Raw genomic sequence first — 20,785 nt, 5'->3', positions numbered from 1 at the left:
GTATGAGTATTTTAAGGATCTATTTACACAGTGCGGTAGTTGATTGCTGTGCTGAATTGTGTGTAACTTCAACAGTCCTCAATGCAACAAAAATCTCGTGCATCGTTTAAATAAGCCTTAATTATGTAGCAGCGGCATAACCCGCAGCGGACCGGTAAAAATCCCTCACCGCTGCACTTACCTCCCACCATTGTTGCTCGCGGCTCTCCGATCGCAGTTCACACGTAACTACGGTTCATGCCAGTACGTGAACTTGTGGACCGTTAACATGGCCCTTCCGAAGTACTTTGAGTTCAGCAACGGTGATCGCATGCCGCGGATCGGCTTTGGAACATGGCAGGTTAGTACTGTTTTTATTTATTTTATAATAGGTTAGTTTATAAGCAGAGCCACTGCCTTGAGTTTTTGATGTTCTATAAGTATTACTTTACTCCATATAGTTTTTTTCTGTTTGGGAACGCCGCGCCGCACGGTTACTTTCTCCGGTACTATAATGTCACTTATCGTGATGTTTACGCTATGGAGTAACGTATTCTGAAACGCCGAAAACTCGTGGTAGAAGGTCAGTTCGCTGCTTACTTCAAATTCAGAAGATTTTTTTCGAAAGTATATAAGTAGGAGTAAGTACTTAATAACTTAAAATTGCATAGGTAATTTCGAAAGGGGAATCTTAAAATGATGGAAATAATGGTGATTCTTATGTGACTTTCGAAATTACGCCAATGCAACTTCGTCATTCGTCAAGACTCAAAACGTTAAAGTACATATGACGTGCATATGCATATCCAGTTATTTCTGTTTGGTCGCTCCGATTAGGTCTTTGAACCTACCCCGAAACTTCAGCGACAAACTCGTTGTAAGCCCCAAAATGGTTACTAATGAGGTACTTATACACACAGGTTTATTTATGTATGATAACAGTGCATCGTTCCTTGCCCGATTGTCACAATTGTACAACAAACTGAGAATAAGATAAATGCAATGCATGTAAAGTTGTTTACAGTTGCATTAATCTAGGTACAGATGCCGTCACAACACGACCTAATTAAGTGTGGGAGCTTTGACTTAGGTCACGATTACAACGAATTAATTTATTCACTTATTTAATATTATCTTATCCTTTGACTTCAAAGAGGTTGAAACCGTCATGAAATCATGATATAATGTAATCAAATCATAATTATTTTCTTATTCTGTCTTTATCTATCATCTAATTCGTTTTTTTCTCGTTTCTATGGATATATCTCATTTCTAAGAGAATGATGATGCCAGGGAAATATAGGTAAAATAATATAAAATCATATATTGAAATGTATTGAGTCAATTAGATTTTGAAGGTAGAGAAACTTCAGAACTTATACCATGCACAGTAAAATTACAATTACTTAGTCCTCTAGATAACATATTGTCAACGGAAGAAGCTTGGATTTAATTTTAAAGTTAGACTATTGAGTTCATATACAACACGTCAGTTCGTATCTTCCTCTTAATAACTCAGTAGATAAACGAGCCCACTGACGCACGTGTGAATAAAGAAATAGATAAATAATATGTTTACCAATTGGTAAACATATTATTTATCTATTTCTTTACCCGTTATCACTTGTTTGTGAAAGAAGACCACCTAATATGCCGCTAATTACTTACTAGACTTCGGAGAAGTTGTAAACTTATCGTGAATCGTGCTGGTATCAGGAATGAGGTTAACAACGCTAAAAGCAGTCCTTCAATGCTATTGGACCTAGAATAAAATAAGTATGTTATATTTGACTCTCTGTTACTAGTTTCTTTATATTTTTGTTACTATTATTAGTAAATCGTATGGGAATTGCTTAGCACCAGATATAAGTACACCACCTATATCTACAGGTGGTTTTACGCGCACTCTCGGGCATACATGCCTGAGGTACCTACTGTAACTGCCAGTACTAAGTTACCAAGTTGGTAAAAGTACCGTCATCTTATTCAATACTGAGTATACTCCTCCCAACATGGCCTGGCTTAGAAACACCGTTTACCTTTAGAAAACTCGTAAATGACTAATTATAAAAAGACATCAGCTGCTTTATGCCAGGCATTGTGTTGCCATAGTACTCTTTATTATACTGTGGTATTGTAAGACAATACAGATGCAGTGCGAAAAGGGTTTCCTTCGTATTTTTTCGGAAACGTTTGTATTTGTCATGCCAACTCAGTCAATATCAGTATACATCTTGTACTGAGACTGACTGAAATAGCACGTTCGTACGTTGCCGCAACAATACGAAGGCAAATCTCGTACTGATGAAATACACCTGCCTATTGCCTGTGTGGTGACGGGTTAAGAATTTCACCACCCCCTTTCTTCCCGTGGGTGTCGTAGAAGGCGACTATGGGATATGGGTTAAATTGTGGCGTAGGCGAGAGGCTGGCAACCTGTCACTGCAATGTCACAGTTTCGTTTTCTTTCAACCCCTTATTTGCCAAGAGTGGCACTGAAGCTTTAGTAGTTTCATGTGTTCTGCCTACCCCTTTATGGGATACAGGCGTGATTGTATGTATGTATGTTGTATGTATGTATGAAATAGACGCCATACCTACAAACAGAAAAGCTAGTATTTGACGAAAATATATTTATTTCAATGGAACAACTTGGCTACCGTCTCGGATGAGAACGTCATTATGTTTCTGTCGCTTTGAAAAAAAATTGACGCGCTTCTTAAAGAAAGTTAGGACAGACCGCCACTTGGAGCGGCGCAGCTGGGTGATGGAGTTGATGGTGCAGGGCTTGTTGGCGGAGGTGCAACGGGCCGAGGCGAGCGGGTGCGAGAGCTCGCGCTTCAGGCGGCGCTTCAGCGAGGCCTCGCTGCCGGAGCAGTCGCCGCTCGAGTGCGACAGCCCCCGCGACGTCGACGCGCAGCATTCCTCGAGCGCGCACCGAACTCTCTGCTCCCGTTCCTGCATTCCATTACATATCCACAATTATTCTCTTGCCTGACTGATGGAGTATAGTCGGAAATTGTCATTTATCTCCAAATAATGCTTTTCTAGGTAGGAGGACATCACTGTAAAATATTCTGTTAGTTTTCAAACAAAAGATTTTCCGAAATGACTATGTCGGTGTGACATTGATAGAATGGAAAATGACGGTTTGTAGATGACAAAAAAAGTTGGGTGTACATAAGAAGTAGGTATTATTGTAATCGGTAGAATACTTCCTGTTTCGAGTCTTTATAAATAATATATTGTATACATATAATAATATATTGTACAATTAATTACTTACTAGGATGCAGTGACTGTCGAGCAAGAAAGAAGACCAAGAGAATTCAACATGACATTTTTCAATATCAAAATGTGGCGAAGTCATCATCATCATTAATGATTAACTACTAAGTAAGCTCTATCATGGCTCATGGCACGATCATGGCTCTATCAGGCCAATTCGAACAACTTGTAAGACGTCACAGCGATACGATCGAAACCGGCCAAGATAAGTTGGCAACGATTTCGATAGCCAGACTCTTAAAGTAAATCTTAAATCTCCAGAAGTAAATCTTTCAGTGTAACTACATCAGTATTAACAATTATGAATACATATTGAGTGATTCTTTCAGGCCTCCGATGAAGTACTAGAAAAAGCCGTAGACGCAGCCCTAGAGGCCGGGTACCGTCACTTCGACTCCGCACGAGCTTACGAAAACGAGGCAGCCCTGGGACGCTCCCTGCGCCGATGGATCGGTGACAACCCTGCCAGGAGAAAGGAGCTGTTCGTTGTCACCAAGCTACCACCTGGAGGTCAGTCACCTGGGATTTTTCGGTACCTAAGTTACCTAACTCAATTGGTCATTTAATTTTAAAGTGTGCGTTGTTACCCCACTTATAGTTAACGCACTGTGTCTTTTCTGATCCGCATCTCTCCTCGCCAGGTAATCGTCCTGAGCTAGTACCGGAATACTTCAACGCGTCACTGAAAGACCTAGGTCTGGAATACCTGGACCTGTACCTGATGCACACGCCGTTCGCGTTCGAGCACGTGCCGGGAGACCTGCACCCCAAGAACGCTGACGGCTCCATGAGGGTAGACCTCACTACTGATCTCATCGCCGTTTGGAAGGTATGTCAATAGTTGTTTCGTACACATACACCTACATTCAAAGACCTACGACCCAGCACTATACTTTTGGTGAGCAGCATAATACCTAATAGCAAAGTGGTGCCATGATGACGTCGCATACCCATCGTCTATGAGGTAGTGTGACATTGAATATTATAAACGAAACTTAATTCAAAATGTCACTGTCATATTTATTTACATTCATGGCATTCATAACATCTGTACAAAAACAAAGAATACCTGTCAAGATCATAATATGTCAAAAACATTACACATCACTCATTTATTCCACCTCCCATCAAACAAGTAAATTTAAATAGTGGTTCATGATAAACTACAGTTACCAAAACACACAAAAAAATTACAATATGGGTATAAATTTTACCGAAAAAATCAGTGAGTCGTACAACTACAACGAGGTATTCCACAATCCTGAAATATACAAAGAGTGCAGTCATCTCAAAAGTAAACCTAAAGGAATCTTTAGGGCGATCAAGTCTCGCTTCCTGACACAAACAACGCATAATGTTAACAAAAAACAAAACATAAAAACCCATGACGGAGAACTGTGGTCGAAAGTTTTCAAGTCCCCTCCTTTTTACAGTAGCGTTGACAGAAAGAAAACAATACAAAGTGATACGGTCAGTCCTCCCGAATATGGAGTTGTTTTTCCCGAGCCAGCTAGTGAGACTGAGGAGCCGACTCTTCGTGAAATAGAACTAACGGACACCGTTCAAGAATCACTTGACAACATTGCTATTAGAGAACAAGTTGATGCGAACCCGCGCGTTCCCCGAAAGATATGTAATATAGTTCATTTTCCGAGATTCCTTTGTCCTTGCTGCACGGGTGAAGATGCCGCTGAAATAATGAATATGCCCAATGATTCCTACGAAAGCATCGATTTATCTAAGAAATCCAATATTACGTTGCCACTTGTCGATGTAGATGCGTCTCTGTTGAGTATTTTGACTTACACACCAAAACGTAAGCGGCTTATAAGGAAAACAAAGATATGCATTAGTACAGTTAAAAACGTCATACGCAACACGTGGGAATACATAATAATGATCGGTGGACTTTATTATCAACCAAAATACTAAAAAAATCGTACGTCTATTGCCTTTAAAGTAAAATTCCAGTGCAGTGCAACTCATGGATGGGAAAACAGGTAATTTATATACCTCTATATTAATTATAATTTGTATTATTCTCTACGTGTATGTGCTGATAATTAATTACTACTATAAAAATATCTAACACGAACTTAATGCTCCACAAGAGCGTGTCATATATTTTTGCTTCCTTAAAAGAGGATAGTAGCTAGATCAGTTCCCCAAAGTGATTAGATCCGCGTAGCATTACATATTAAACCGAATGGACGCCCTGCTGGTCACCCAAAATATCGTTGAGCGGATAGTGTGTTGGAGGCCAAAACTCATTTTGGGATATCGCGCCAGTCAAGTAAGTATTACATATTTCCATTCGCAATAATGCGCCCACTTGTCTTTAATTTATCATGTACATCGTGTACACACTTCCACTCATCGGGATCTTTTGTGCAATTACCCCCTACGATACTAAGATCCTTCAGCTATTCAGGAGCTTCTCGACCATCTCCACGTATCGGATGATGAGGTTCATGGGTAGCTCTCTGAAGTCCTTTGGCACCAGGTAGCCTGCTCCAAAATTCTTCATTATTTGTCTGGCGAGGGCGTGACATTCACACATTAGATGTCTGACGGTCTCTTCCTCTTCACCACACATGCGACAATCAATGTTGTCAGCGTGTCCCAATCTTGGCCAAAATTCCTTTGACCCTGTAATGGCCTGTGAACACCCCCGTTATAATTTGGAGTTGTCTTTTGCCTAGTTTCCCTAGCTTTTTGCTCCATCCAGAGTCTACCCTCTGCATAACGAGCTTTGAATGCTTCAGACCAACCAGGGCATCCCACTCTTTTTGGTGTTTAGCCTTTGCTTTCCTTACTTCATAGCCGTTTTAATTGTTCCTTGTGAAAGGCCCACAAATGGTTCCGGACCTATGAAGTTGTCTTCAAATCCGGCCGGGGCAAGTTCATCAGCATTTTCATTGCCAATGAAACCCCGGTATCCATACCAGTTGCACCTTGTTTTGCCTTCCATGCTTGTTAAGAGCTTGGATGCCGTTTAATACCAGTCTAGACTGTCTAGAGTCAACTCTGGGCGCTGTAAAGGCTTTGAGTGCCGCTTGACTGTCGCTGAGTATATAGATATGCTTCCCTTAGGTTTGTCTAACCATATTCTAATGTACCTACACAGCAGCAACAGCATTCGCATAGTCGGACAGGCGTTAATTTCTTTACTTTTTTATATGCAGACTAAAAACGATTGGTTCGTTTTGTAATAGTTCCCTGAATACCATATACAGTCAGCAGCAGAAGTGCCGTAGCGGGCAAGGTGTTCAAAATGAACTTGACACGATCTTATTTTTAAGACAATAAGAGCGTGTTAGGATAATTGTTACACCTTGCCCGCTACGGCACTTCTGCTGCTGACTGTACCTATAAAAATCAAGTTTGTGAAAATAATTAAAGCTAATGTTTTGTTAACAAATTTAAAGCGTTAGATAACAGACGGCCGTGCCTGAGGAAATGGTCTGGCAATTATTATAGGTACCTAGCAGGGAGAATAGAATATTTCTAATCTCCATAGTACCTAGTATTATCAATTTCCAACAATACGTATGTATTTTTTTAACATATACACCTCTATGCTAAACCTACTTATTTACTTCTGTAATCCAGATTGAGGCCAAGTCAACTGTCATCTGTCATGAAAGAAAAAATAATCTGTCAAGCGCCACTCTGACAACATCAAATCAAATCTCATGTGTAGGCAACAAAAATATTAAAATAGTAATTTCAATTATTTCAGTTTACATATTAAAGTTAAGTAGGTATCAAATTGTTAAAAGTAATTTTAAGTCAAGAATGAATCCCATTTACCTAATATAAATTTAAAATTGGAAATGAGTAATCAGTATTCAGAAGCCAAAATTGATGTGCATCGGATTTGGGAATGCCCTCATCCTATCACCAACAATGTCAACCGCGAGTTATAAAGTGTCCAAAAGGGGCAAAGTGCCCTCGGCGGTCGAAGGCCCGGCCGCCCCCGCCGGCCAAGCCAAAGCCCAAGAATAAATGCACGGCTGCTTGTCCCAATCCACGCCGATGTCGATACGAAAAAAAGTCTCGCGACTGGGAGTTCTTCTGTAAATACATGTGTTGCTGCGGATGGTGCTGCACCAAGAAATGTGCCACATGTTATGACCAATGCAAAGAATGCTTGAAATGCAAAAACTTATGCAAAAAGAAAGCGAAAGGAGGAAAAATTAAAGAAATTAAGGGCAAAATGCCGCCCTCCCCTGCTAAGCCTGGCGCTGACGTCCTAGCTAAGCCTGGCCCCGCTGGCGCTGCCGCGCTGGCCCCGACAGGCCCCGCCGGTGCAGCTGCCCCGACTGTGCCTGGCGCCCCTGGCCAAGCTGCGCCTGGCGCCGCTAATCTAGCCCCGCCCGCTCCGGGCGCTAGCAATCTGCCGACTCCTGCTGGACCGAACGCTCTAAATGTTAAAAGCTCTAAAACATCCATGACTAATCCTACAAAAGCAAAAGGAAAATCAGAAAGACCGAACATTGAGGAAAAGATAGAAAACGCAAACGTTTCTGATCCGCAGAAAGGAGTGCAATTTAAAAATAGGAAACACGTTTATTACTTATATTATTGTAAAGCTGGAAGTATCAAGTCAATATGGCCAATGAGAGAAACAAAATCTACCATCCCCAGTGTGAGTGGCGTCGTCGAATTAAAAGCACAAGAAGATAGTACGACAAAACTCCCTGAGATTTTACCGCACTTTCGTGATTACGGCAGGGCATTGCAGTGTATCTATACGAAAAATCATCCTATAGAAAATGAACACGCGAAATCCATTCGAAAAGATATAAATATAAAGAGCGATAACTCACTTGGTAAAGTTCGTTCGATAATGTCTGAAAGCTCTATTCCCGGATCTTCCCAATCTACAAAACCGCGACGGCAGCGAAGACCGTTTTCCGACGGGCTCTTTTGGCTTTGTGGAAAGAAAAAAACAAACATAAATGTTGAATCTGCACAAGACAGAACATTTTATTCATCCATCTCCTCACTAAAAAGTCGCATCGAAGCTGTTAAAGATAATTCATATAGTGCGAATTATCGTCCCTCAATTGCTGCATATTACGACAAACTGTACGCTTATCATTTAGAGCAGAGTGTATATAAAGATTCTCATCCTGCAAAGAGAGAAACAAACAAAAATGTCGAAGCTGCACAAGACATAAAACTGAGTTTATCCACCTCCTCATTAAACAGTCTCATCGGAGCTGTTAAAGATAATTCACACAATGCGAATGATCGTCCCTCAACTGCTACATATTACGACAAGCTGTACGCTGATTATTTAGAGCAGAGTGCAAAAAAAGAAACAAACGAAACTGGTGAAGCTGTACAAGACAGAAAATTGAGTTCATCCACCTCCTCATTAAACAGTCGCATCAGAGCTGTTAAAGATAATTCACACAGTGCGAATGATAGTCCCTCAACTGCTGCATATTACGACAAATTGTACGCTTATCATTTAGAGCAGAGTGTATATAGCGATTCTCGTCCTGCAAAGAAAGAAAGAAACAAGAATGTTGAAGCTGCACTGAACAGAAAATTGAGTTCATCCACCTCCTCAATAAAAAGACGCATCGAAGCTATTGAAGACAATTCAGACAGTGCGAATTATCGTCCCTCAACTGCTGCATATTACGACAAACTGTACGCTTACCATTTAGAGCCGAGTGTACATAAAGATTCTCATCCTGCAAAGAAAGAAACTAACAAAACTGTTGAAGCTGCACAAGACAAAAAAATGAGTTTATCCACCTCCTCATTAAACAGTCTCATCGGAACTGTTAAAGATAATTCACACAATGCGAATAATCGTCCCACAACTACTGCATATTACGACAAATTGTACGCTTATCATTTAGAGCCGAGTGTAAATAAAGATTCTCATTCTGCAAAGAAAGAAACTAACAAAACTGTTGAAGCTGCACAAGACAAAAAATTGAGTTTATCCACCTCCTCATTAAACAGTCTCATCGGAACTGTTAAAGATAATTCACACAATGCGAATGATCGTCCCTCAACTGCTGCATATTACGACAAATTGTACGCTTATCATTTAGAGCAGAGTGTATATAGCGATTCTCGTCCTGCAAAGAAAGAAAGAAACAAAACTGTTGAAGCTGCGCAAGACGGAAAATTTAGTTTATCCACCTCCTCATTAAACAGTCTCATCGGAACTGTTAAAGATAATTCACACAATGCGAATGATCGTCGCTCAACTGCTGCATGTTACGACAAACTGTACGCTTATCATTTAGAGCAGAGTGTATATAAAGATTCTCATTCTGCAAAGAAAGAAGCAAACAAAACTGTTGAAGCTGCGCAAGACATAAAACTGAGTTTATCCACCTCCTCATTAAACAGTCTCATCGGAACTGTTAAAGATAATTCACACAATGCGAATAATCGTCCCACAACTACTGCATATTACGACAAACTGTACGCTTATCATTTAGAGCAGAGTGTATATAAAGATTCTCATTCTGCAAAGAAAGAAGCAAACAAAACTGTTGAAGCTGCGCAAGACGGAAAATTTAGTTTATCCACCTCCTCATTAAACAGTCTCATCGGAACTGTTAAAGATAATTCACACAATGCGAATGATCGTCGCTCAACTGCTGCATGTTACGACAAACTGTACGCTTATCATTTAGAGCAGAGTGTATATAAAGATTCTCATTCTGCAAAGAAAGAAGCAAACAAAACTGTTGAAGCTGCGCAAGACGGAAAATTTAGTTTATCCACCTCCTCATTAAACAGTCTCATCGGAACTGTTAAAGATAATTCACACAATGCGAATAATCGTCCCACAACTACTGCATATTACGACAAACTGTACGCTTATCATTTAGAGCAGAGTGTATATAAAGATTCTCATTCTGCAAAGAAAGAAGCAAACAAAACTGTTGAAGCTGCGCAAGACGGAAAATTTAGTTTATCCACCTCCTCATTAAACAGTCTCATCGGAACTGTTAAAGATAATTCACACAATGCGAATAATCGTCCCACAACTACTGCATATTACGACAAACTGTACGCTTATCATTTAGAGCCGAAAGTAAATAAAGATTCTCATCCTGCAAAGAAAGAAAAAAACAAAAATGTTGAAGATGCTCAAGACAGAAAATTGAATTCATCCACCTCCTCATTAAAAAGTCGCATCAGAGCTGTTAAAGATAATTCACACAGTGCGAATTATCGTCCTTCAACTGCTGCATATTACGACAAACTGTACGCTTATCATTTAGCACCGAGTGTACATTATAAAGATTCTCATCCTACAAATAAAGAAGTATCAATGGATATGAAAGATAACACCCGTATTACAATTCGTGAACCAAGACGACGCAACAGATGGCGTTTCGATCTTACAATGTTATGGAAGCGGAAGAAATCAAGTAGACCTCCAGTCTTACACGAACCATCTACGACCACCGTCGTCATACACTTATCAGACTTCCAATTTAATGTTAGTTCGACGATACTGAAGATTCCTTCGGCGTCTAACCTGCTCCAGAATAAGGAATTTCAAAAGCCATTAGTAATTAAAGATTGTGAATAATCATTGACGACAAATAAAAGTTGAGTCCTATAACTAATGCGGCGTTTGTCTCCATCATAGCTGGGCACCGTTAATCAAATATTTAACTTCGTTAATCGCTAATCCGTTACTAAAAAAGTTAACTTCGTTAATCGTTAAAGCGATACATTTCGACAAATTTAACGTAAGTTAAAGTTAATCGTTAATCCGTTAACACGTGAAAAAGAATGAACTTTTCTTTAAATATTACACTATAACGTATTATACAATATTTCTGTAAAAGGCCGAAGTACAGCTAGCCTATTGAACTCTAGGCTGCACGTGGAAGGCAGTGATCGCCTGAGCTACTGCCAAGAGCTGTGTCAGGAGAGACGCTGGCGGTGACGGGACTGTTGTGGTACTTTGGGCGGTAGAGGTTAGGGAAGCGAATGTGTTCAATCAATCAATCAATCAATCAAAATATTCTTTATTCAAATAGGCTTACAATAAGCACTTTTAAATTGTCAACAGTGTACAATATTCATCTTATTCTAAATATCAGAGCAATTTATTGGTGCAATAAACAATATTGTTTTAAAACTACATTGATTTAATAAAATGATATCAATCTAAATTGTATAAAAAAATACTAGTATAAAAACTTCTAGAATAAATTCTAAATGTCAAAAAAATTGTATAAAAATACATTGAATTATCAATAATTATCATCATTAATAAGCTATATAATTAATGGTTTTCAACAATACTTGTATCCCACGGTGTTTCATCATTCATGTAGTCTTGTGTGCTGTAGTAGGCTTTAGAGATCAGTATACGCTTTACATAATGTTTAAATCGATTAAAAGACAGTTCAGTGATGGCATTAGGAAGTTTGTTATAAAATCTTACACAATTACCCATGAATGATTTTTTAATTTTATGGAGCCGAGTGAAGGGCACTGCAAGCTTATGCTTATTTCTAGTGTTTATATTATGTAAACACTAGAAATAAGCATAAGTTCGTAAATAGGGCTCGAATTTGCTGCCCTATCACTACAACAGCCGTCATAGTAAAGCTTAGGATTCACCGAATCAAAGTTAGTAAAAGCAAATCCACGTGAAAAATATCTTTTTAAGTAATATTTCGGACTTTTAGCAATCGACATCGGTAAAACCTAGGATTTACCGGCAAATCATAGGATTTGCCGTACTTCGGGCTTTTATAGTAGCGTTCAGAACGTATTTTTCGCAGCGCAGATGGCGCCTGTGCCCTACTAAATTAACGATTAACGGACTCGGAGAAATTTAACGGAAGTTAACGAGTCCGTTAACATTTTTTCAAGTTAACTTAAAAGTTAATCCGTTAATCGAAATGTTAACTTCGTTAATTAACGATTAACGGATTAACGAGTTAATGCCCAGCTATGGTCTCCATTAATGAACCTACTTATCCCTTAAGCCATAGTCATTTTAAATCCAATATGTAAAACACAAATCGAGGGCTTACTGGTGAAACCCGATAAATCGAGATAATTTGTCCGTGAAACAACATTGTAGACATTGCACGTACCTAATTCGAATTTCAATAATTTTTAAGAAAAAAAAACCGTCGCCTTTTGGGTTCTGGTAAAAGCTACTTGCGAATGTTGGATTATGTAGAAATGTGTAAGTATTTTTTAAAACTGCTTTTAATGCTTTCATTATTAGATGGCAACACAAATGAATATACGTATAACGTTAAGGTTTGAGGAGTTTCCTCAATTCCTCATGAATCCGATTATATTATAAGAAATCGAAGCTTGACAAACTTTGACTTCAAGACTTATGCTTAACAAACATAACTAAATAAATGTCACTGTTCTGAACTTAAATGCATGCTTTTCTTACAAAAATACCAAACTCACTATGAGTGTGCCGTTCAGGTTTGAGGAGTTTGGTTCTGGCCATCATCAGCAGTTCCACTGCACCAAATGTCACTGTTCTGGACGAAAGTGCATGCTGTTCTTATAAAAATACCAAAGTCACTATAAGCGTGCCGTTCAGATTTGAGGAGTTCGGTTCTGACCATCATCAGAAATTCCACTGCACCAAATGTCACTGTTCTGGACGAAAGTGCATGCTGTTCTTATAAAAATGGCAAAGTCACTATAAGCGTGCCTTTCAGATTTGAGGAGTTTGGTTCTGGCCATCATCAGCAGTTCCACTGCACCAAATGTCACTGTTCTGGACGAAAGTGCATGCTGTTCTTATAAAAATACCAAAGTCACTATAAGCGTGCCGTTCAGATTTGAGGAGTTCGGTTCTGACCATCATCAGAAATTCCACTGCACCAAATGTCACTGTTCTGGACGAAAGTGCATGCTGTTCGTATAAAAATACCAAAGTCACTGTAAGCGTGCCGTTCAGATTTGAAGAGTTCCGTTCTGGCCATCATCAGCAGTTCCACTGCACCAAATGTCACTGTTCCGTACCTAAATGCATGCTGTTCCTTTAAAAACACAAAAATCACCATATGTATGCCTTTCAGATTCGAGGAGTTCCCTCGATTTCTCCAGGATCCCATCATCAGAACTGGGTTCTGAGAAAAATGGGACCAATCTGTATGCATATAAATTCAATCAAAAAAAAATTTTTCAAAATCGGTCAAGTAACGACGGAGATATCGAGGAACAAACATAAAAAATAAAAAATAAAAAAAATAAAAACATACAGACGACTTGATAACCGTCCTTCTTGAGATATGAGGCGACGGTTAAAAACCAATTTAGTTTGCCAACTTATCGGGTTTCACCAGTAAACCCTCGAAATGTTTGTGGTTATGAGAAAGCCATGTAACACGTATATTTTAAATAAAAAAACAGTAAATAGTGATGAACTATGTATCTAATTATGTAGTACATCTCATGCGTTCTCTCCAAACAAAATATCTCTAACCCTTTTCCAGGGGAAGGGATATATTCCTCCCACATCTTATATCGGTTACCGTGGTCAGGTTTTAACTCCAAACCTGCTGGAAAATATTTTTCACTACACCAGCTGGTAAAGGCTTACTTTGCTATTCGAAAACAGATAGCAAAATTGCATTTTATCCACAAGAGTGCAAAGTAATTTCATACAAATTTTAACTTGATGTCTTAAGCTGGCTGGTAGAATTTACCTATAAATTAAATGATGATTTTGAATCATAAATATTGAATAGATTGATGCATTTGATTTAATTTGATATTTTATAGTCGATATTTTGTTTGTGTTGGTGTAGTGAAAAATTTTGTGTTTCACTCGGTGGCAAAGTTTGTTTAACCTTCGTGCCTTAAAACCCTGGATACGCTCAAGATTCCACTTTTTGAACCTCTCGCTACGCTCGCGGTTCAATATTGGAATCTTTCGCTTGCTCTGGTATCAATATTGGCACCCTTGTAAAACAAATAACTATTGTTGATTCCTGATCACAACACTCTTCTAAATCGCGTTATACCTATACCTTTGGCAGCCGTTTGAATTCACTGAACTCTAACTTCCGTAAATTATGGAGAATTTCGAACACTCCTTAATTTCTATACAACAGAATTTTTGTAAATTTTAAGTGTTGAAAGGTAATCTTAAACATTGCTAAATATTCTAGCATTAAGTATTGTATAAGTAGAATTAGCATGTGGTTTGATATTATCCCATGGCCTTATTAGAGTTTAACTGTGCGGGTGCTATTCTTCCTATGGCTCGGTAAATTGTCTTGTCATGTCATAATAACTCACATTATTGAATTTTGAAGCGTGCCGTGAATGAAGATCATAAAAAAATGTTTTCAATGATTGATATAATGTTTCGTAGTAGGTAGATTTGGAGTTAAACTTTGACTATGATAACCGATATAAGATGTGGAAGAAATATATCCCTTCGCATGATCAACAATATAATAAGAAAAACCCCTAACCCACATTTTATTTCTTGTTTAAAGGAACATTTTTACAAGGCATTCAATGCGTTTGTAACAGTATGCAGACACGTTAGTTCTTAGGGGCCTGGTAAAGGGTTAAGGGCCTGTTAGGGCGTTGGCGACTAATAGGTATTCGCAGGAGCAGCGGGCAGGTACTTTTTAACCGCCGCCTCAAATACCTATCTCAAAGGAAGGTGGTTCTCAATTCGTTAGCATTTTTTTTTAATGTTTGTTCCTCGATATCTACGTCCGGACCGATTTTGAATTTTTTTTATTGAATGGTGGAGTTTTTTATGGTGATTTTTGTGTTTTTTAAGGCACAGCATGCATTTACGTACGGAACAGTGACTTTTGGTGCAGTGGAACTGCTGATGATGGTCAGAACGGAACTCCCCAAATCTGAACGGCACGCTCATAGTGACTTTGGTATTTTTATAAGAACAGCATGCATTTCCGTCCAGAACAGTGACATTTGGTGCAGTGGAACTGCTGATGATGGTCAGGACGGAACTCCTTAAATCTGAACGGCACGCTTATAGTGACTTTGGTATTTTTATAAGAACAGCATGCACTTACGTCCAGAACAGTGACATTTGGTGCAGCGGAACTGCTGACGAAGATCAGATCGGAACTCCTTAAATCTGAACGGCACACTTATAGTGACTTTGGTATTTTTATAAGAATAGCATGCATTTAAGTTCAGAACAGTGACATTTATTTAGTTTTTTTAGTTTTTTTTTCTTAAAAATTATTAACAACCGGTTTGGCTAAGTAAGTAGTGATCCTGCTTATGAAACCAAGGTTATAAAACAGTTTTATTTTGCAAAGGCATAACGAAGCGATACATAATGCAACCATATCACGTGTTAATTTATTTATGTACTGTTTTTCACTTATAAAGTGCCGACTAATCGGCCTTTTTTGCCGACTACTTAATCGTCAACGTAGCTGCATAGACTGCTTTCCCGACTAGTCGGCAACTAGTCGGTACATCCCTACTGGGTAAGTATACTAAGTATGGCTACGGGACAAGCAAGAGTATCCCAGGAGTGTTTTTTCTAAGGGCTTATTTCTTAAAATAAGCTCTTTGTTTTTGCCGGCCGTGCCTGTACCTAAGACTACAAACTTTGACGCTTCGTAGCGTATCGTAGTTATCTCGCATTGGTGTCGTTGCACCTAAACGCCATTCCATTATCTTTGTCCAAATGAACTGAAAGTAGATACCATACACCAAAGGAAAAGCGATCAATACGCGATGGGGATGGGGATGGGAATCCCCAAGTCTTCAGCTTACACGGCTAACGTGATTACCACTACACCATCCCGATCGCCACCAAAATAGTCACCTCCAGACGCGCATTATCGACCCTAAAACTCTGCACCCTCTTTGAACTATGGCCACCTTACCGGCAGGAGCACTATGAGTAGGGTCTTAGTATTGTTTAGCAGCGGTTGATTTTTTCTCTGGACTATTCAAGTGTCCTACGTCTGGCCAAATGCCTTTCCCTTTGATTTTCACGACTCCCGATTTGTTGTTTCAATTTCAATATTATATTGAATGTAATGTGTTCAATCAATTCTTCTTCCAGAGCCTGTTGAAACTGAAGGAGTCCGGAGCAGTGCGACACGTCGGAGTATCCAACCTGAACGCGGAGCAGCTCTCTAGGATCTGTGCTGTGGAGAAACCGACTTGCCTGCAGGTTTGTTCTTAAGCTTGAAAGCTTAGAAGACTGAGGAAGTGTAATCATTATTGACGTTAGAAATAACATCTGCGCAGTCTGTGCTATCAAAATTACATGAAAGTGCAACCTAATTTGAACTTAAAGGAATGGTAAAGTAGAAATCCTGTTGACTTTGTAATCTTTTTATGTAGTCCAAAAATCATGCTATGACTGGAAAAGGTTTAAATTATACCACAAATCCCTTTAGTCGCAATAAGACCCCAAAATAAATATTACTGCCCTTTAGAGATAAGTACCACTTTCAAAAGGATAACCCATTTGTATTATCAGGTGGAAGTACATCTCTATGCCAGCAACCAGCGCTACTAGCGGAAGCCAAGAAGCTCGGTGTGCCCGTGGTCGCGTACTCGCCGCTCGGCTCTAAGGCTCTCGCCGACATGCTGGCTGAGAAGACTGGGTGAGTGTGGTGTGACCTTCCACTGGTCGTTCTATCATGACCGAGGTTTGTGTAGTGGTCTCTTGTACCAGCAACCAGCGCTGCTAGCGAAAGCCAAGAAGCTCGGCGTGCCCGTGGTCGCGTACTCGCCGCTCGGCTCTAAGGCTCTCGCCGACATGCTGGCTGAGAAGACTGGGTGAGTGTGGTGTGACCTTCCACTGGTCGTTCTATCATGACCGAGGTTTGTGTAGTGGTCTCTTGTACCAGCAACCAGCGCTGCTAGCGGAAGCCAAGAGGCTCGGCGTGCCCGTGGTCGCGTACTAGCCGCTCGGCTCTAAGGCTCTCGCCGACATGCTGGCTGAGAAGACTGGGTGAGTGTGACCTTTCTCTGATCATTCTCTCATGACCGTGGTTTGTGTAGTGTACGCCTGTGCCAGCAGCCAGCGCTGCTAGCCGAAGCCAAGAGGTGGGTACGGCTTTGTCAGTCATTCGGCGCTCTCGGTCCATTTTTACTTCTATAACTGACAGCCTGACAGACCAATCTGGCCAAGGCCGGCCAGTGGGCCGATCGTCATAACGTAAACATTTGTCTCTTTGTAACAAACTTAGATTAACTCGATTTACAGGGTGGCCCAAAAATACGTTGACAAACGTTTGTATAATTATTTTTCTGTCCTTATACGAATGATTGTCCAACAAATTAAAATGTGAAACCTTAATAATTTTTGACCAAATAAATCGAATCGCCTTCAAAATGCCCTCCTTTGGCTTTGAAGTACAAACACAAATGTAAGAAAAAAAAAATAACGATATGCCGCTGCACCTCTAGTATGACTTTCGTCTAACTTATTGCACGTTTAGCTTTTTAAATATCCTAATTTTTGTAATCAATAAACGGGCTAGGGTTTTAAGATTGATTACAAACTATAATTTATAGTTTTAAGTGAGGTGAATTTACGTAGGTAGGCTGAAACGTATCGAACGTATGAATTTGAAAAAATCGCCGTTTTACAATAGGCTAGTTTCCTACACTTAAAATAAAATATTTTAAGCAGTGCACGAAATAAAGCACCGCCTAATTAGAAGAAAAATATGGACAGTAGTTATGTTTAAACATAATTTTTATTTAATAAGTCAAAGAGAATGATATAAAGTAAATGAACTGACCGTGACGTCACTCCTCAGTATTTCATAGTAATTCCATATTAGCAAATCGTTTTGACAGTTCTTAAAAAGAAGCTGATTTGACTAGTAGGAAGCTAGCCTATTGGTCTACATAGCAAATCTTGCGAAATGGACATGAATGCTGTTGAAATATTCATGGTGAATGTAGAAATATACAATAAATATAGGCTCAAAAATATTTTCGGTAACTTCGATATTTTGGTTTATTTCAACATTTTACTATTCTTTGTCAACGTAATTTTGGGCCACCCTGTAGTATTTTGTCATGTTGAAGACGTAATTTTTTTATGGATTTAATATTATTTTTGTATCAACAGACGCTCATACCCCGACCTGTTGACGCTGGAGCCAGTAACACGAGCGGCGGCGGCGCACGGGCGCACTCCCGCCCAGGTATTGTTGCGGCACGCGCTGCAGCGAGGCATTGCCGCCATTCCGAAGAGCACCAACCCGCAGCGGATCAAACAGGTACTTAGTTGTCCCCAATGTGCGTTTACCTTGCGGAGCGATTCGCACCATTAACTTCATATAAATTGGTCGTTCGGATTGCTCCGCGCGGTTGGTCCGCGTGACACTAAAACTAGCCATAGACTCATATCCAGACCAGACCTGTCGTATCTCTTCTCTATTACTCTTCCATACCTATTGGGGCCATTCACGTTACATGTCAGCAACATCTTTTTATTATTTTGAACACTGCGTCTATCGTGTGCGATGCGTATTCGTCAACCTTGTTGAAAAGCGCAATTGACAATAATACGAATGGCCATGGTTTCTGTACAGAGATTACTTATAAAGTCGTTCGTACTCAAACTGCGGAAACTTGCTATTTATAATCTCTTTGTGGTTGAAAGTTGGGCTGTATGTGATTGTGCCAATACTCCACTGACCCGTAATTATTTGTTAACAGAACATATCCGTGTGGGACTTCGAGCTGACCGCTGCAGAGATGGCGGAGCTAAACGCACTGGACCGCGGAGAGGCCGGACGTATCTGCGACTTCAGTTTCTTCCAAGGCATCGAGAAACACCCCGAGTTCCCCTTCAAGAAGTAACCTTACCGCGTTATGAACCGAAATCCCTAGGCAATAAGTGTAAGACCTGAGTGCACGCGTATATTGGGCGTGCAAGCGAGCGGGCCCTGCGGCGTGCAGGTCAAACAATTGAATTTCATACAAGTGTCCTTAGTCGGCACTGCATAGCGTGCACTCCGCCGAACCGAACGCTCCGAGCGTCCCCTCAGGTCTTACAGTAAGGTTACCTCGGAAAAGGCGGAACTTAACTCTGTCACAGTCTGGCAAACGTATCTGTGGCTCCATACATCCGCTAAGGCATCAAAAATTTCCTTTCGAGACCCATACGTCAAAAATCAACACGAAATTTTGAATTAGGTATGACAAAATTAATTAAAGGGGCTCGAAAGGTTAATAGTCTTAAACGATCAGATAAAGTTACTTTTACTACGCACCGTGCTGAAGAGATAGCCGAGTTTAGCCCTTAGATATACATATGATATCGTGTAGGTTTCACTTGCAAAATGACCATAGAATTGAAATCCGTCAATTTTAAAATTACTTACACAGTATGACAAAATCTCATATTGACGTCAATCTAGTTGTGTCATTTCGATAGTATTTGAGACCATAAGCAGCTTAAGGGTTAAATCCGGGATACCTTTTCTATAGAGTAACCCGTACATAGTCGCCATTAAGGTTCCTTTTCCAGATAATCAGATGCTATAAGATATTTATTCGGAAAAACAGCGTCAAGAAAGAATTCGAGTTGGTTCCTCTTAAAAAGGCTAATAGGCGGTTTTAGAGACAAATTGTATACCTACGTTTAAAGACCGCTTTATATTAGGCACAGTACAAGAGTCTAGCTCGATTTTGACGCTTGTTAAAAAAAAAGGTATTTTGGATATGTTGAAATGTGATATAAAAATACAATTATTTATAAGAAACACTAAAAAAGTTACCTGTTGTTATATTGTAATACATATATGGATTATATAAACCGTACAACTGCCTACACAATATTAAATAGAATAGGTAGAAAGATGACTACATATTAAGTGTTCATAAATAATAATGTTTTAATCTGAAAATTACAAAATATATTTACAATTTATTGTGTTTTTTTATCAGTAACCTTTTTTAGGGTTCCGTAGTCAACTAGGAACCCTTATAGTTTCGCCATGTCTGTCTGTCCGTCCGTCCGTCCGTCCGTCCGTCCGTCCGTCCGTCCGCGGATAATCTCAGTAACCGTTAGCACTAGAAATCTGAAATTTGGTACCAATATGTATATCAATCACGCCAACAAAGTGCAAAAATAAAAAATGGAAAAAAATGTTTTATTATGGTACCCCCCCTACATGTAAAGTGGGGGCTGATATTTTTTTTTTTCATTTCAACCCCAACGTGTGATATATTATTGGATAGGTATTTAAAAATGAATAAGGGTTTACTAAGATCGTTTTTTGATAATATTAATATTTTCTGAAATAATCGCTCCTAAAGGAAAAAAAAGTGCGTCCCCCCCCCTTCTTAACTTTTGAACCATATGTTTCAAAAATATGAAAAAATCACAAAAGTAGAACTTTATAAAGACTTTCTAGGAAAATTGTTTTGAACTTGATAGGTTCAGTAGTTTTTGAGAAAAACTACGGAACCCTACACTGAGCGTGGCCCGACACGCTCTTGGCCGGTTTTTTTTTGTTACTTACCTATAAAGCACGGGCCAATG

The 20,785-nt window shown here is 39.6% G+C and overlaps 2 protein-coding genes across 2 annotated transcripts in view; both read left to right on the top strand.

Annotated features, from left to right (window-relative positions):
* Positions 1 to 244, top strand: part of LOC125232395 (N-alpha-acetyltransferase 40) — a 41,454-nt gene extending 41,210 nt beyond the window's left edge. The window contains exon 6 of the mRNA XM_048138040.1: positions 130 to 244. The gene's annotated coding sequence lies outside the window, so the exon portion shown is untranslated. The remainder of the gene's footprint in view (positions 1 to 129) is intronic.
* On the top strand, positions 147 to 20,159 carry LOC125232394 (aldo-keto reductase family 1 member A1-like). The gene is given in 8 exon segments (XM_048138038.1): positions 147 to 340; positions 3,597 to 3,777; positions 3,909 to 4,096; positions 16,331 to 16,441; positions 16,754 to 16,763; positions 16,766 to 16,880; positions 18,362 to 18,512; positions 18,955 to 20,159. Coding segments are annotated over 8 exon segments (972 nt in total). The 5' UTR covers positions 147 to 268; the 3' UTR covers positions 19,099 to 20,159.
* The last annotated feature ends 626 nt before the right edge of the window (positions 20,160 to 20,785 follow it).

This window comes from Leguminivora glycinivorella, chromosome 13 (genome assembly GCF_023078275.1).
Source record: "Leguminivora glycinivorella isolate SPB_JAAS2020 chromosome 13, LegGlyc_1.1, whole genome shotgun sequence".
Taxonomy (NCBI): domain Eukaryota; kingdom Metazoa; phylum Arthropoda; class Insecta; order Lepidoptera; family Tortricidae; genus Leguminivora; species Leguminivora glycinivorella.
This window is presented reverse-complemented; position numbering and strand designations above follow the sequence as displayed.